Raw genomic sequence first — 16,462 nt, 5'->3', positions numbered from 1 at the left:
ATTCTGGTCTCCGAATGGAGGCGTGGGTTCAAATCCCACTTCTGACAAAGAGCTTTTATAATGAGTACTTGAATTGATGTAAAGGCAATAAATCTTATTTTATTTTTTGAAATTTTTACACCATGGACAGTGATATGAAAGTGACTTGCAGGTGTCAGGATGGCCAAGTGGTCTAAGGCGCCAGACTCAAGGAATATCAACCTTCTCAGTTGATGAGAATTCTGGTCTCCGAATGGAAGTGTGGGTTCAAATCCCACTTCTGACAAAGAGCTTTTGTAATGAGTACTTGAATTGTTGTAAAGGCAATAAATCTTATTTTATTTTTTGAATTTTTTACACCATGGACAGTGATATGAAGGCGCCTTGCAGGTGTCAGGATGGCCGAGCGGTCTAAGGCGCCAGACTCAAGGAGTATCAACCTTCTCAGTTGTTGAGAATTCTGGTCTCCGAATGGAGGCGTGGGTTCAAATCCCACTTCTGACAAAGAGCTTTTGTAATGAGTACTTGAATTGTTGTAAAGGCAATAAATCTTATTTTATTTTTTGAATTTTTTACACCATGGACAGTGATATGAAAGTGACTTTTGCAGGTGTCAGGATGGCCGAGTGGTCTAAGGCGCCAGACTCAAGGTATATCAACCTTCTCAGTTGTTGAGAATTCTGGTCTCCGAATGGAGGCGTGGGTTCAAATCCCACTTCTGACAAAGAGCTTTTATAATGAGTACTTGAATTGATGTAAAGGCAATAAATCTTATTTTATTTTTTGAAATTTTTACACCATGGACAGTGATATGAAAGTGACTTGCAGGTGTCAGGACGGCCAAGTGGTCTAAGGCGCCAGACTCAAGGAATATCAACCTTCTCAGTTGTTTAGAATTCTGGTCTCCGAAAGGAGCTGTGGGTTCAAAGCTCACTTCTGACAAAGAGCTTTTGTAATGAGTACTTGAATTGATGTAAAGGCAATAAATCTTATTTTATTTTTTGAATTTTTTACACCATGGACAGTGATATGAAAGTGACTTGCAGGTGTCAGGATGGCCGAGAGGTCTAAGGCGCCAGACTCAAGGAATATCAACCTTCTCAGTTGTTGAGAATTCTGGACTCCGAATGGAGGCGTGGGTTCAAATCCCACTTCTGACAAAGAGCTTTTGTAATGAGTACTTGAATTGTTGTAAAGGCAATAAATCTTATTTTATTTTTTGAATTTTTTACACCATGGACAGTGATATGAAGGCGCCTTGCAGGTGTCAGGATGGCCGAGTGGTCTAAGGCGCCAGACTCAAGGAGTATCAACCTTCTCAGTTGTTGAGAATTCTGTTCTCCGAATGGAGGCGTGGGTTCAAATCCCACTTCTGACAAAGAGCTTTTGTAATGAGAACCTGAATTAATGTATAGGCAATAAATCTTATACTATTTTTGGATGTATTTAACCATGGACAGTGATATGAAAGTGACTTGCAGGTGTCAGGATGGCCGAGTGGTCTAAGGCGCCAGACTCAAGGAATATCAACCTTCTCAGTTGTTGAGAATTCTAGTCTCCGAATGGAGGCGTGGGTTCAAATCCCACTTCTGACAAAGAGCTTTTATAATGAGTTCTTGAATTGATGTAAAGGCAATAAATCTTATTTTATTTTTTGAAATTTTTACACCATGGACAGTGATATGAAAGTGACTTGCAGGTGTCAGGATGGCCAAGTGGTCTAAGGCGCCAGACTCAAGGAATATCAACCTTCTCAGTTGTTGAGAATTCTGGTCTCCGAAAGGAGGTGTGGGTTCAAAGCTCACTTCTGACAAAGAGCTTTTGTAATGAGTACTTGAATTGATGTAAAGGCAATAAATCTTATTTTATTTTTTTATTTTTTACACCATGGACAGTGATATGAAAGTGATCTGCTGGTGTCAGGATGGCCAAGTGGTCTAAGGCACCAGACTCAAGGAATATCAACCTTCTCAGTTGAGAATTCTGGTCTCCAAATGGAGGCGTGGGTTCAAATCCCACTTCTGACAAAGAGCTTTTATAATGAGTACTTGAATTGATGTAAAGGCAATAAATCTTATTTTATTTTTTGAAATTTTTACACCATGGACAGTGATATGAAAGTGACTTGCAGGTGTCAGGATGGCCAAGTGGTCTAAGGCGCAAGACTCAAGGAATATCAACCTTCTCAGTTGTTGAGTATTCTGGTCTCCAAATGGAGGCGTGGGTTCAAATCCCACTTCTCACAAAGAGCTTTTGTAATGAGTACTTGAATTGTTGTAAAGGCAATAAATATTATTTTATTTTTTGAATTTTTTACACCATGGACAGTGATATGAAAGTGACTTGCAGGTGTCAGGATGGCCGAGTGGTCTAAGGCGCCAGACTCAAGGAATATCAACCTTCTCAGTTGTTGAGAATACTGGTCTCCGAATGGAGGCGTGGGTTCAAATCCCACTTCTGACAAAGAGCTTTTATAATGAGTACTTGAATTGATGTAAAGGCAATAAATCTTACTTTATTTTTTGAAATTTTTACACCATGGACAGTGATATGAAAGTGACTTGCAGGTGTCAGGACGGCCAAGTGGTCTAAGGCGCCAGACTCAAGGAATATCAACCTTCTCAATTGTTGAGAATTCTGGTCTCCGAATGGAGGCGTGGGTTCAAATCCCACTTCTGACAAAGTGCTTTTGTAATGAGAACCTGAATTAATGTAAAGACAATAAATCTTATAATATTTTTGAATGTATTTAACCATGGACAGTGATATGAAAGTGACTTGCAGGTGTCCGGATGGCTGAGCGGTCTAAGGCGCCGGACTCAAGGAATATCAACCTTCTCAATTGTTGAGAATTCTGGTCTCCGAATGGAGGTGTGGGTTCAAATCCCACTTCTGACAAAGAGCTTTTATAATGAGTACTTGAATTGATGTAAAGGCAATAAATCTTATTTTATTTTTTGAAATTTTTACACCATGGACAGTGATATGAAAGTGACTTGCAGGTGTCAGGATGGCCAAGTGGTCTAAGGCGCCAGACTCAAGGAATATCAACCTTCTCAGTTGTTGAGAATTCCGGTCTCCGAATGGAGGTGTGGGTTCAAATCCCACTTCTGACAAAGAGCTTTTGTAATGAGTACTTGAATTGTTGTAAAGGCAATAAATCTTATTTTATTTTTTGAATTTTTTACACCATTGACAGTGATATGAAGGCGCCTTGCAGGTGTCAGGATGGCCGAGTGGTCTAAGGCGCCAGACTCAAGGAGTATCAACCTTCTCAGTTGTTGAGAATTCTGGTCTCCGAATGGAGGCGTGGGTTCAAATCCCACTTCTGACAAAGAGCTTTTATAATGAGTACTTGAATTGATGTAAAGGCAATAAATCTTATTTTATTTTTTGAAATTTTTACACCATGGACAGTGATATGAAAGTGACTTGCAGGTGTCAGGAGGGCCAAGTGGTCTAAGGCGCCAGACTCAAGGAATATCAATTTTCTCAGTTGTTGAGAATTCTGGTCTCCGAAAGGAGGTGTGGGTTCAAAGCTCACTTCTGACAAAGAGCTTTTGTAATGAGTACTTGAATTGATGTAAAGGCAATAAATCTTATTTTATTTTTTGAATTTTTTACACCATGGACAGTGATATGAAGGCGCCTTGCAGGTGTCAGGATGGCCGAGTGGTCTAAGGCGCCAGACTCAAGGAGTATCAACCTTCTCATTTGTTGAGAATTCTGGTCTCCGAATGGAGGCGTGGGTTCAAATCCCACTTCTGACAAAGAGCTTTTATAATGAGTACTTGAATTGATGTAAAGGCAATAAATCTTATTTTATTTTTTGAAATTTTTACACCATGGACAGTGATATGAAAGTGACTTGCAGGTGTCAGGAGGGCCAAGTGGTCTAAGGCGCCAGACTCAAGGAATATCAATTTTCTCAGTTGTTGAGAATTCTGGTCTCCGAAAGGAGGTGTGGGTTCAAAGCTCACTTCTGACAAAGAGCTTTTGTAATGAGTACTTGAATTGATGTAAAGGCAATAAATCTTATTTTATTTTTTGAATTTTTTACACCATGGACAGTGATATGAAAGTGACTTGCAGGTGTCAGGATGGCCGAGAGATCTAAGGCGCCAGACTCAAGGAATATCAACCTTCTCAGTTGTTGAGAATTCTGGTCTCCGAATGGAGGCGTGGGTTCAAATCCCACTTCTGACAAAAAGCTTATGTAATGAGAACCTGAATTAATGTATAGACAATGAATCTTATAATATTTTTTGAATTTTTTACACCATGGACAGTGATATGAAAGTGCCTTGCAGGTGTCAGGATGGCCGAGTGGTCTAAGGCGCCAGACTCAAGGAGTATTAACCTTCTCAGTTGTTGAGAACTCTGGTCTCCGAATGGAGGCGTGGGTTCAAATCCCACTTCTGACAAAGAGCTTTTGTAATGAGTACTTGAATTGTTGTAAAGGCAATAAATCTTATTTTATTTTTTTATTTTTTACACCATGGACAATGATATGAAAGTGACTTGCAGGGGTCAGGATGGCCGAGTGGTCTAAGGCACCAGACTCAAGGAATATCAACCTTCTCAGTTGTTGAGAATTCTGGTCTCTGAATGGAGGCGTGGGTTCAAATCCCACTTCTGACAAAGTGCTTTTGTAATGAGAACATGAATTAATGTAAATACAATAAATCTTATAATATTTTTGGATGTATTTAACCATGGACAGTGATATGAAAGTGACTTGCAGGTGTCCGGATGGCTGAGTGGTCTAAGGCGCCAGACTCAAGGAATATCAACCTTCTCAGTTGTTGAGAATTCTGGTCTCCGAATGGAGGCGTGGGTTCAAATCCCACTTCTGACAAAGAGCTTTTGTAATGAGTACTTGAATTGTTGTAAAGGCAATAAATCTTATTTTATTTTTTGAATTTTTTACACCATGGACAGTGATATGAAGGCGCCTTGCAGGTGTCAGGATGGCCGAGTGGTCTAAGGCGCCAGACTCAAGGAGTATCAACCTTCTCAGTTGTTGAGAATTCTGTTCTCCGAATGGAGGCGTGGGTTCAAATCCCACTTCTGACAAAGAGCTTTTGTAATGAGAACCTGAATTAATGTATAGGCAATAAATCTTATACTATTTTTGGATGTATTTAACCATGGACAGTGATATGAAAGTGACTTGCAGGTGTCAGGATGGCCGAGTGGTCTAAGGCGCCAGACTCAAGGAATATCAACCTTTTCAGTTGTTGAGAATTCTGGTCTCCGAATGGAGGCGTGGGTTCAAATCCCACTTCTGACAAAGAGCTTTTATAATGAGTTCTTGAATTGATGTAAAGGCAATAAATCTTATTTTATTTTTTGAAATTTTTACACCATGGACAGTGATATGAAAGTGACTTGCAGGTGTCAGGATGGCCAAGTGGTCTAAGGCGCCAGACTCAAGGAATATCAACCTTCTCAGTTGTTGAGAATTCTGGTCTCCGAAAGGAGGTGTGGGTTCAAAGCTCACTTCTGACAAAGAGCTTTTGTAATGAGTACTTGAATTGATGTAAAGGCAATAAATCTTATTTTATTTTTTTATTTTTTACACCATGGACAATGATATGAAAGTTACTTGGGTTAGGATGGCCGAGTGGTCTAAGGCACCAGACTCAAGGAATATCAACCTTCTCAGTTGTTGAGAATTCTGGTCTCTGAATGGAGGCGAGGGTTCAAATCCCACTTCTGACAAAGTGCTTTTGTAATGAGAACCTGAATTAATGTATAGGCAATAAATCTTATACTATTTTTGGATGTATTTAACCATGGACAGTGATATGAAAGTGACTTGCAGGTGTCAGGATGGCCAAGTGGTCTATGGCGCCAGACTCAAGGAATATCAACCTTCTCAGTTGTTGAGAATTCTGGTCTCCGAAAGGAGGTGTGGGTTCAAAGCTCACTTCTGACAAAGAGCTTTTGTAATGAGTACTTGAATTGATGTAAAGGCAATAAATCTTATAATATTTTTGGATGTATTTAACCATGGACAGTGATATGAAAGTGACTTGCAGGGGTCAGGATGGCCGAGTGGTCTAAGGCACCAGACTCAAGGAATATCAACCTTCTCAGTTGTTGAGAATTCTGGTCTCTGAATGGAGGCGTGGGTTCAAATCCCACTTCTGACAAAGTGTTTTTGTAATGAGAACCTGAATTAATGTAAAGACAATAAATCTTATAATATTTTTGGATGTATTTAACCATGGACAGTGATATGAAAGTGACTTGCAGGTGTCCGGATGGCTGAGTGGTCTAAGGCACCAGACTCAAGGAATATCAACCTTCTCAGTTGTTGAGACTTCTGGTCTCCGAATGGAGGCGTGCGTTCAAATCCCAGTTCTGACAAAGAGCTTTTGTAATGAGAACCTGAATTAATGTATAGACAATAAATCTTATAATATTTTTGGATGTATTTAACCATGGACAGTGATATGAAAGTGATTTGCAGGTGTCAGGATGGCCGAGTGGTCTAAGGCGCCAGACTCAAGGAATATCAAACTTCTCAGTTGTTGAGAATTCTGGTCTCCGAATGGAGGCGTGGGTTCAAATCCCACTTCTGACAAAGAGCTTTTATAATGAGTTCTTGAATTGATGTAAAGGCAATAAATCTTATTTTATTTTTTGAAATTTTTACACCATGGACAGTGATATGAAAGTGACTTGCAGGTGTCAGGATGGCCAAGTGGTCTAAGGCGCCAGACTCAAGGAATATGAACCTTCTCAGTTGTTGAGAATTCTGGTCTCCGAAAGGAGGTGTGGGTTCAAAGCTCACTTCTGACAAAGAGCTTTTGTAATGAGTACTTGAATTGATGTAAAGGCAATAAATCTTATTTTATTTTTTTATTTTTTACACCATGGACAATGATATGAAAGTGACTTGCAGGGGTCAGGATGGCAGAGTGGTCTAAGGCACCAGACTCAAGGAATATCAACCTTCTCAGTTGTTGAGAATTCTGGTCTCTGAATGGAGGCGTGGGTTCAAATCCCACTTCTGACAAAGTGCTTTTGTAATGAGAACCTGAATTAATGTAAAGACAATAAATCTTATAATATTTTTGGATGTATTTAACCATGGACAGTGATATGAAAGTGACCTGCTGGTGTCAGGATGGCCAAGTGGTCTAAGGCACCAGACTCAAGGAATATCAACCTTCTCAGTTGAGAATTCTGGTCTCCAAATGGAGGCGTGGGTTCAAATCCCACTTCTGACAAAGAGCTTTTATAATGAGTACTTGAATTGATGTAAAGGCAATAAATCTTATTTTATTTTTTGAAATTTTTACACCATGGACAGTGATATGAAAGTGACTTGCAGGTGTCAGGATGGCCAAGTGGTCTAAGGCGCAAGACTCAAGGAATATCAACCTTCTCAGTTGTTGAGTATTCTGGTCTCCAAATGGAGGCGTGGGTTCAAATCCCACTTCTCACAAAGAGCTTTTGTAATGAGTACTTGAATTGTTGTAAAGGCAATAAATATTATTTTATTTTTTGAATTTTTTAAACCATGGACAGTGATATGAAAGTGACTTGCAGGTGTCAGGATGGCCGAGTGGTCTAAGGCGCCAGACTCAAGGAATATCAACCTTCTCAGTTGTTGAGAATACTGGTCTCCGAATGGAGGCGTGGGTTCAAATCCCACTTCTGACAAAGAGCTTTTATAATGAGTACTTGAATTGATGTAAAGGCAATAAATCTTACTTTATTTTTTGAAATTTTTACACCATGGACAGTGATATGAAAGTGACTTGCAGGTGTCAGGACGGCCAAGTGGTCTAAGGCGCCAGACTCAAGAAATATCAACCTTCTCAATTGTTGAGAATTCTGGTCTCCGAATGGAGGCGTGGGTTCAAATCCCACTTCTGACAAAGTGCTTTTGTAATGAGAACCTGAATTAATGTAAAGACAATAAATCTTATAATATTTTTGAATGTATTTAACCATGGACAGTGATATGAAAGTGACTTGCAGGTGTCCGGATGGCTGAGCGGTCTAAGGCGCCGGACTCAAGGAATATCAACCTTCTCAGTTGTTGAGAATTCTGGTCTCCGAATGGAGGTGTGGGTTCAAATCCCACTTCTGACAAAGAGCTTTTATAATGAGTACTTGAATTGATGTAAAGGCAATAAATCTTATTTTATTTTTTGAAATTTTTACACCATGGACAGTGATATGAAAGTGACTTGCAGGTGTCAGGATGGCCAAGTGGTCTAAGGCGCCAGACTCAAGGAATATCAACCTTCTCAGTTGTTGAGAATTCTGGTCTCCGAATGGAGGTGTGGGTTCAAATCCCACTTCTGACAAAGAGCTTTTGTAATGAGTACTTGAATTGTTGTAAAGGCAATAAATCTTATTTTATTTTTTGAATTTTTTACACCATTGACAGTGATATGAAGGCGCCTTGCAGGTGTCAGGATGGCCGAGTGGTCTAAGGCGCCAGACTCAAGGAGTATCAACCTTCTCAGTTGTTGAGAATTCTGGTCTCCGAATGGAGGCGTGGGTTCAAATCCCACTTCTGACAAAGAGCTTTTATAATGAGTACTTGAATTGATGTAAAGGCAATAAATCTTATTTTATTTTTTGAAATTTTTACACCATGGACAGTGATATGAAAGTGACTTGCAGGTGTCAGGAGGGCCAAGTGGTCTAAGGCGCCAGACTCAAGGAATATCAATTTTCTCAGTTGTTGAGAATTCTGGTCTCCGAAAGGAGGTGTGGGTTCAAAGCTCACTTCTGACAAAGAGCTTTTGTAATGAGTACTTGAATTGATGTAAAGGCAATAAATCTTATTTTATTTTTTGAATTTTTTACACCATGGACAGTGATATGAAAGTGACTTGCAGGTGTCAGGATGGCCGAGAGATCTAAGGCGCCAGACTCAAGGAATATCAACCTTCTCAGTTGTTGAGAATTCTGGTCTCCGAATGGAGGCGTGGGTTCAAATCCCACTTTTGACAAAAAGCTTATGTAATGAGAACCTGAATTAATGTATAGACAATAAATCTTATAATATTTTTTGAATTTTTTACACCATGGACAGTGATATGAAAGTGCCTTGCAGGTGTCAGGATGGCCGAGTGGTCTAAGGCGCCAGACTCAAGGAGTATTAACCTTCTCAGTTGTTGAGAATTCTGGTCTCCGAATGGAGGCGTGGGTTCAAATCCCACTTCTGACAAAGAGCTTTTGTAATGAGTACTTGAATTGTTGTAAAGGCAATAAATCTTATTTTATTTTTTGAATTTTTTACACCATGGACAGTGATATGAAAGTGACTTGCAGGTGTCAGGATGGCCGAGTGGTCTAAGGCGCCAGACTCAAGGAATATCAACCTTCTCAGTTGTTGAGAATTCTGGTCTCCGAATGGAGGCGTGGGTTCAAATCCCACTTCTCACAAAGAGCTTTTGTAATGAGAACCTGAATTAATGTAAAGACAATAAATCTTATAATATTTTTGGATGTATTTAACCATGGACAGTGATATGAAAGTGACCTGCTGGTGTCAGGATGGCCAAGTGGTCTAAGGCACCAGACTCAAGGATTATCAACCTTCTCAGTTGAGAATTCTGGTCTCCAAATGGAGGCGTGGGTTCAAATCCCACTTCTGACAAAGAGCTTTTATAATGAGTACTTGAATTGATGTAAAGGCAATAAATCTTATTTTATTTTTTGAAATTTTTACACCATGGACAGTGATATGAAAGTGACTTGCAGGTGTCAGGATGGCCAAGTGGTCTAAGGCACAAGACTCAAGGAATATCAACCTTCTCAGTTGTTGAGTATTCTGGTCTCCAAATGGAGGCGTGGGTTCAAATCCCACTTCTCACAAAGAGCTTTTGTAATGAGTACTTGAATTGTTGTAAAGGCAATAAATATTATTTTATTTTTTGAATTTTTTACACCATGGACAGTGATATGAAAGTGACTTGCAGGTGTCAGGATGGCCCAGTGGTCTAAGGCGCCAGACTCAAGGAATATCAACCTTCTCAGTTGTTGAGAATACTGGTCTCCGAATGGAGGCGTGGGTTCAAATCCCACTTCTGACAAAGAGCTTTTATAATGAGTACTTGAATTGATGTAAAGGCAATAAATCTTACTTTATTTTTTGAAATTTTTACACCATGGACAGTGATATGAAAGTGACTTGCAGGTGTCAGGACGGCCAAGTGGTCTAAGGCGCCAGACTCAAGGAATATCAACCTTCTCAATTGTTGAGAATTCTGGTCTCCGAATGGAGGCGTGGGTTCAAATCCCACTTCTGACAAAAAGTTTATGTAATGAGAACCTGAATTAATGTATAGACAATAAATCTTATAATATTTTTTGAATTTTTTACACCATGGACAGTGATATGAAAGTGACTTGCAGGTGTCAGGATGGCTGAGTCGTCTAAGGCGCCAGACTCAAGGAATATCAACCTTCTCAGTTGTTGAGAATTCTGGTCTCCGAATGGAGGCGTGGGTTCAAATCCCACTTCTCACAAAGAGCTTTTGTAATGAGAACCTGAATTAATGTAAAGACAATAAATCTCATAATATTTTTGGATGTATTTAACTATGGACAGTGATATGAAAGTGCCCTGCTGGTGTCAGGATGGCCAAGTGGTCTAAGGCAGTGGTTCCCAAACCTGTCCTGCCGGCACCCCAACACTGCACATTTTCTTTGTCTCCCTAATCAAACACACCTGATTCAACTCATCAGCTCATTAACCCATGTGATAATGAGCTGATGAGTTGAATCAGGTGTGTTTGATTAGGGAGACAAAGAAAATGTGCAGTGTTGGGGTGCCGGCAGGACAGGTTTGGGAACCACTGGTCTAAGGCACCAAACTCAAGGAATATCAACCTTCTCAGTTGTTGAGAATTCTGGTCTCCAAATGGAGGCGTGGGTTCAAATCCCACTTCTGACAAAGAGCTTTTATAATGAGTACTTGAATTGATGTAAAGGCAATAAATCTTATTTTATTTTTTTTTAATTTTTACACCATGGACAGTGATATGAAAGTGACTTGCAGGTGTCAGGATGGCGAAGTGGTCTAAGGCGCCAGACTCAAGGAATATCAACCTTCTCAGTTGTTGAGTATTCTGGTCTCCAAATGGAGGCGTGGGTTCAAATCCCACTTCTGACAAAGAGCTTTTGTAATGAGTACTTGAATTGATGTAAAGGCAATAAATCTTATTTTATTTTTTGAAATTTTTACACCATGGACAGTGATATGAAAGTGACTTGCAGGTGTCAGGATGGCTGAGTGGTCTAAGGCGCCAGACTCAAGGAATATCAACCTTCTCAGTTGTTGAGAATTCTGGTCTCCGAATGGAGGCGTGGGTTCAAATCCCACTTCTGACAAAAAGCTTTTGTAATGAGAACCTGATTTAATGTAAAGGCAATAATTCTTATATTATTTCTTGTATGTATTTAACCATGGACAGTGATATGAAAGTGACTTGCAGGTGTCAGGATTGCCGAGTGGTCTAAAGCGCCATACTCAAGGAATATCAATTTCTCAGTTGTTGAGAATTCTCAGTTGGCAGCTGAATCAGAATGATCTGATAAATCTTTACTGCACTTGGATCTTTCCTTTTTCCATTCCTTTGTGTGTGAATCGTGACAGAAGGAATCCGTCAACTTCAAGATCCAGCAGTATGGATGTTCGCGGGTTTTCCTCAACTACGAGATCAGAGAGGAGACAGTACGGTGGCCCAGTAGTGCACAACACAACGAAATGTAAAAAGCAAACATAAGTTCACAACACAACGGAAACAAGCCACAACACAACGGAAAATCCACAACACAACGAAATAAAGCCACAACACAACGGAAACAAGCCACAACACAACGGAAAATCCACAACACAACGAAATAAAGCCACAACACAACGGAAATAAGCCACAACACAACGGAAAATCCACAACACAACGAAATAAAGCCACAACACAACGGAAATGCTCCCGACCACTAGAGGGCTCTCGGAGCCCAGTAAAGTTAGTTTTCCAAGCCATTGTTCATTAGAGAGTCAGCAGTCTATAAAAATATATCAACACCACGATTAGTTTTAACAGTATGTAGCTAACCATTGTTTATCGACATTTATTAATTCAAAATCACCTACGTGTATTATAGCTGCATATTTATACTCTAGAATGCTTTGACGCGCTACCACAGCGCATGATCCCTCAGGGAACGTCTGCCAATTCATCCAAGTTGTTAAAACGTATCATTTGTTTTAATTAAAATTACTTTTAACATTCAAAAACAGACATGTTCAAAATCCAAAGCTTGATTGTATTTGATAGTAGACTGACATAATATGACTTTTATAATGACTTAATAATGACTTTTTTCCAATACCCTTCATGTATTTACAGTAATTAACAATTATTTTTTTTAGGAAATTTCTGTAATAGTTTTTTTTTCTTTTATCATGTTAGTGACCAGACTGACTTATTATAGGTGGAATTGTGCCAATTCCTTCCTATTTCACCAAATGGTTTTTATTTTTATTTATCAAATCATATTATAATAAATTATACGTTTTAACCACTTGGTGGAATTGCCAGACGTGCCCTGCGCTGTCGTAGCGCGTCCAAGCATTCTCGAGTATAAATCAAATACGCAGCTATAATTCATGTAGGTTATTTTTAAGTAATATTTTATGTTGATATACACTGTTAAAACTAATCGTGGTATTGATATATTAAGACTGCTGACTCTATAGAACAATGGCTTGGAAAACTAACTTAACTGGGCTCCGAGAGCCCTCTAGTGGTCGGGAGCATTTCCGTTGTGTTGTGGCTTTATTTCGTTGTGTTGTAGATTTTCCGTTGTGTTGTGGCTTATTTCCGTTGTGTTGTGGATTTTCCGTTGTGTTGTGGCTTATTTCCGTTGTGTTGTGGCTTTATTTCGTTGTGTTGTGGCTTATTTCCGTTGTGTTGTGGCTTTATTTCGTTGTGTTGTGGATTTTCCGTTGTGTTGTGGCTTAATTTCGTTGTGTTGTGAACTTATGTTTGCTTTTTACATTTCGTTGTGTTGTGCACTACTGGGCCACCGTAAGGCAGAGATCAGGCGGAGTTCAAGAGTTGAAGAAGTTCCCCCTCGAATGAACATCTTTCAGTGTCTGGCGTTATGGGCACGCCAGACGGAGGAGGCCATGGCGGTCAAGTCCCCTGAGCAGCCTTCCACCTGGGACAGAGAGACTTTTAGGGGAACCCGTCTGGTCAAGTTTAGGGGAACTCGTGGAGGACGTAGGGGAGGAGATACTAGAGGTGAGCACGACAGCATTCTCCAGTTCGGTCATTCTCTGACCATGGGCCGGTGAGGTTCAGCCCCGAGCGTCCTTCACCGCCGGTTCCGGTGGTTCCTGCTCCGGTGGTCCCCCGGACAAGATGGCCGCCGAGCCTGTGTCTCCGGACAAGATGGCCGCCGCCGAGCCTGTGTCCCGGACAAGATGGCCGCCGCCGAGCCGGTGTCTGTTCCTGAGCCGGTGTCTGTTCCTGAGCCTGTGTCTGTTCCTGGGCTGGTGTCTGTGCCTGAGCCGGTGCCTGTGTCTGTGCCTGAGCCGGTGCCTGTGTCTGTGCCTGAGCCAGTGCCTGTTCCTGTGCCTGAGCCGGTGTCTGTTCCTGTGCCTGAGCCGGTGTCTGCATCTGTTCCTGAGCCGGTGTCGGGGTCTGTGTCGGTTCCTGAGCCGGTGCCTGTTCCTGAGCGGGTGCCTGTTCCTGTTCTGTGCCATGTGCCATGGCCGCCCGAGGGGTTGTCTCCACCATGGCCGCCCGAGGGGTCGTCTCCACCATGGCCGCCTGAAGTGTCGTCTCCGTCCTGGCCGCCCGATGGACTGTCTGCTCCGCCCTGGCTGCTCCGCCCTGGCCGCCTGAGTGGAAGTATCCGCCGTGGCCGCCCGAGAAGTCGTCTCCACCATGGCCACCTGAAGGGTCGTCTCCGCCCTCGCCACCTAATGGACTGTCTGCTCTGCCCTGGCTGCCTGAAGGGTCGTCTCCGCCCTGGCCGCCCGAACAGTCGTCTGTTTTTCCCTGGCCGTCGGCTAAGCCGTCAACCCTTGTCCTTGTTCCCCTTCATGGACCTGACCCTCCATCCCTCCCCCTGATCCTCCACCATTCCACCTCCCGCCTGGACTCTTGTTTTGTCTGTTGTCACGTCTTGGAGCGTCTGGTAGCCTCTCCGTTGAGGGGGGGTTATGTCACAGTGTCTGTTTGTGTATCACTGGTGTCCACTAGAGGTCCTCGTCTCCACGGTGTCATCCTGTTCATGAACTGCATTCCCCACAATCCTTGTCTGTACCAATCACTGTTCATTGCACTCAGCTGTTCCTCGTCATCATTGTACCCAGCTGTTCTCTGTTATTCATTGTTAGTTCTTGTTGTATATACCCTGCCAGTCTAGTGTTTGTCAAGGATTCCTTGTCTTATATCAGGCCACTTCCGTTCCCTGTATTTCCTGTTTGTGTTGTTTCTTGGATTGATTATTTGGATTTTGACCTCTGTCTGGAAGACTACGATTTTGGATTTACACTAATAAATCTTTACTGCACTTGGATCTTTCCTTTTCCTGTTCCTTTGTGTGTGAATTGTGACAATCAGAGGAAAATGATAGGTGAATAACACTGATGTAGAAGCACCTAACCCTGGTTATAAGCCTAAACTTGACATAAACTGTAAACTTGTCCCTCAAATCTGATTGGTTGACTGGAATGTTGTTCCAAGAACATGTTGCACTTGATGAAACCATGATCACCCAGAAGGGCGACTATTGAGAAGTCCTTTGCGGGCTTGGAACTAGAAGTCTTTTTGTTTTCTATGAGGTGTCTGGCAGTTGTCCAAGCTTTCACAAAGTATTTTTATAATCCAAATACAAATTACTCAGAAAATAAATAAACGAAAGGTATCCACTTAGAGTATCTCAGGAGAAAAGAGCAACACCAACCACACACTATTAATTATGATAACCAACAGCAAACAGAACCAAACTGGGAGTATATATCAGAAGTGCAATTGCATTGCAAATATATCAGTATACTGGAACTTATCAGGAGGAATCAGTAACTAAGGGGACAGGGACTAAACTGAAAGGAAACACAGGCACATGAATCAAAACACAATAAAGTCAAACATGACCCTGACACTAGCATCCTTATCTGATGGCATTGGACATTTGTTTGTGTTAGTCCACTGAGATCCAATGTAGCAAACCTTTCTCCACTATTGCAGTCAGAAAGGGGTCTGCCATAATACTGGGCCTTGAAATGCCCTAATAAATGCTTTTCACTGCAGATCAATTTTGTTGTTGTTGTTGTTAAACTTTTTTTTCTTTGTATTCAACAGATGTTTTTCTGCATAAGCTTGGGCTTTGTCCTTGCCTGGGCTCCCTACGCCACTGTTTCCTTCCTGTTTATCTTCCACAAAGACGCATGGTATATGGCACCAGAAGGATTCGTCTTTCCTGCGCTTTTTGCTAAAAGTTCCCATATCTACAACCCCTTTATTTACTTTTACTTCAACAAAGCTTTTCGACAGGAGCTGCGAAGCCTTCTATTCTCTATGTTCCCTAGACTTGCCCACAACCGTGTTGGAGTGTACACAGGCGATGGTGTTCATCCCATGCAGATCCAACTACAGGAGCAGGTTGTGGACCATGTTGGAAGAGGTCCTATCCTACATAAAGACAAGAGTGAAAAAAACACAGGTCTATATAGTCACGTTGTCTGCTGGGTCTCTAACATACAACTGACACAAACCAATGGTGAGCAGAGGGTTGATTGTCAGTTCTTACCAACCTCAACCTAAGATTTAAAGTGTTTCATTTCTCTGAACCTTTATATTTTGCAATACACAGCTTACTGTGCATTGAGTATCTAAGTTATCTTAAAAACGGTAATTTCAAGACCACGAAAGACCTTTATGTGCTAATGAATGTGATTGCCAAAGTATGATCCTGCCACATGTATACATTACATACTGTATTTTATTGCTGTTTATGTATTGTTTGAACAAACCGTAATGTTGTACTGGTATAATTATTAATGTTGCAAAATCTGTTTTACGTATGGCATATGTAAGTAATATTGATATTTGTTGTCCTACATTAATTGCTTAATTTTACTCATTTTTTTCTTTTTATATATATATACAGGGTTCGAAATGAAGGGGGTCTGGGGGGGTCCCGGACCCTCCATAAGTCATTAGGGACCCCCCATAAGAATTTATTTTTGGATTTTGGGGGGTCCCCGACAAATGTATTTTAACATTAAAAATGATTGTGAAAATTCTAGGTCTTTAGTGACGTTTTATATTTATAACAGTAATTCATTTATTTCCTAGCGCGAGGCAGCAATCAGGGCAGCTATAATTAGCCGAGTGAGTTCCTATACAGCGTCACAGATTGTTGTTGTGGTGCTCCCGCAGATACGTGCTGTAGCTGAACGCGGCAAAACGAAACAAAGAGTGAAATC

The 16,462-nt window shown here is 41.2% G+C and overlaps 1 protein-coding gene across 1 annotated transcript in view; it reads left to right on the top strand.

Moving 5' to 3' along the window:
- Positions 1-15,797, top strand: part of opn8c (opsin 8, group member c) — a gene marked incomplete at both ends in the record, with an annotated part of 172,008 nt that extends 156,211 nt beyond the window's left edge. Inside the window, one exon of the mRNA XM_081377961.1 lies at positions 15,336-15,797. Coding sequence (XP_081234087.1) covers positions 15,336-15,797 — 462 coding nt within the window. The remainder of the gene's footprint in view (positions 1-15,335) is intronic.
- Positions 15,798-16,462: the final 665 nt, after the last annotated feature.

The sequence above is a fragment of the Scardinius erythrophthalmus genome (assembly GCF_964197995.2).
Source record: "Scardinius erythrophthalmus genome assembly, chromosome: 11".
Lineage (NCBI taxonomy): Eukaryota > Metazoa > Chordata > Actinopteri > Cypriniformes > Leuciscidae > Scardinius > Scardinius erythrophthalmus.
Note: the sequence above shows the minus strand (reverse complement) of the source record. Positions and strands in the feature narration are given on the sequence as shown.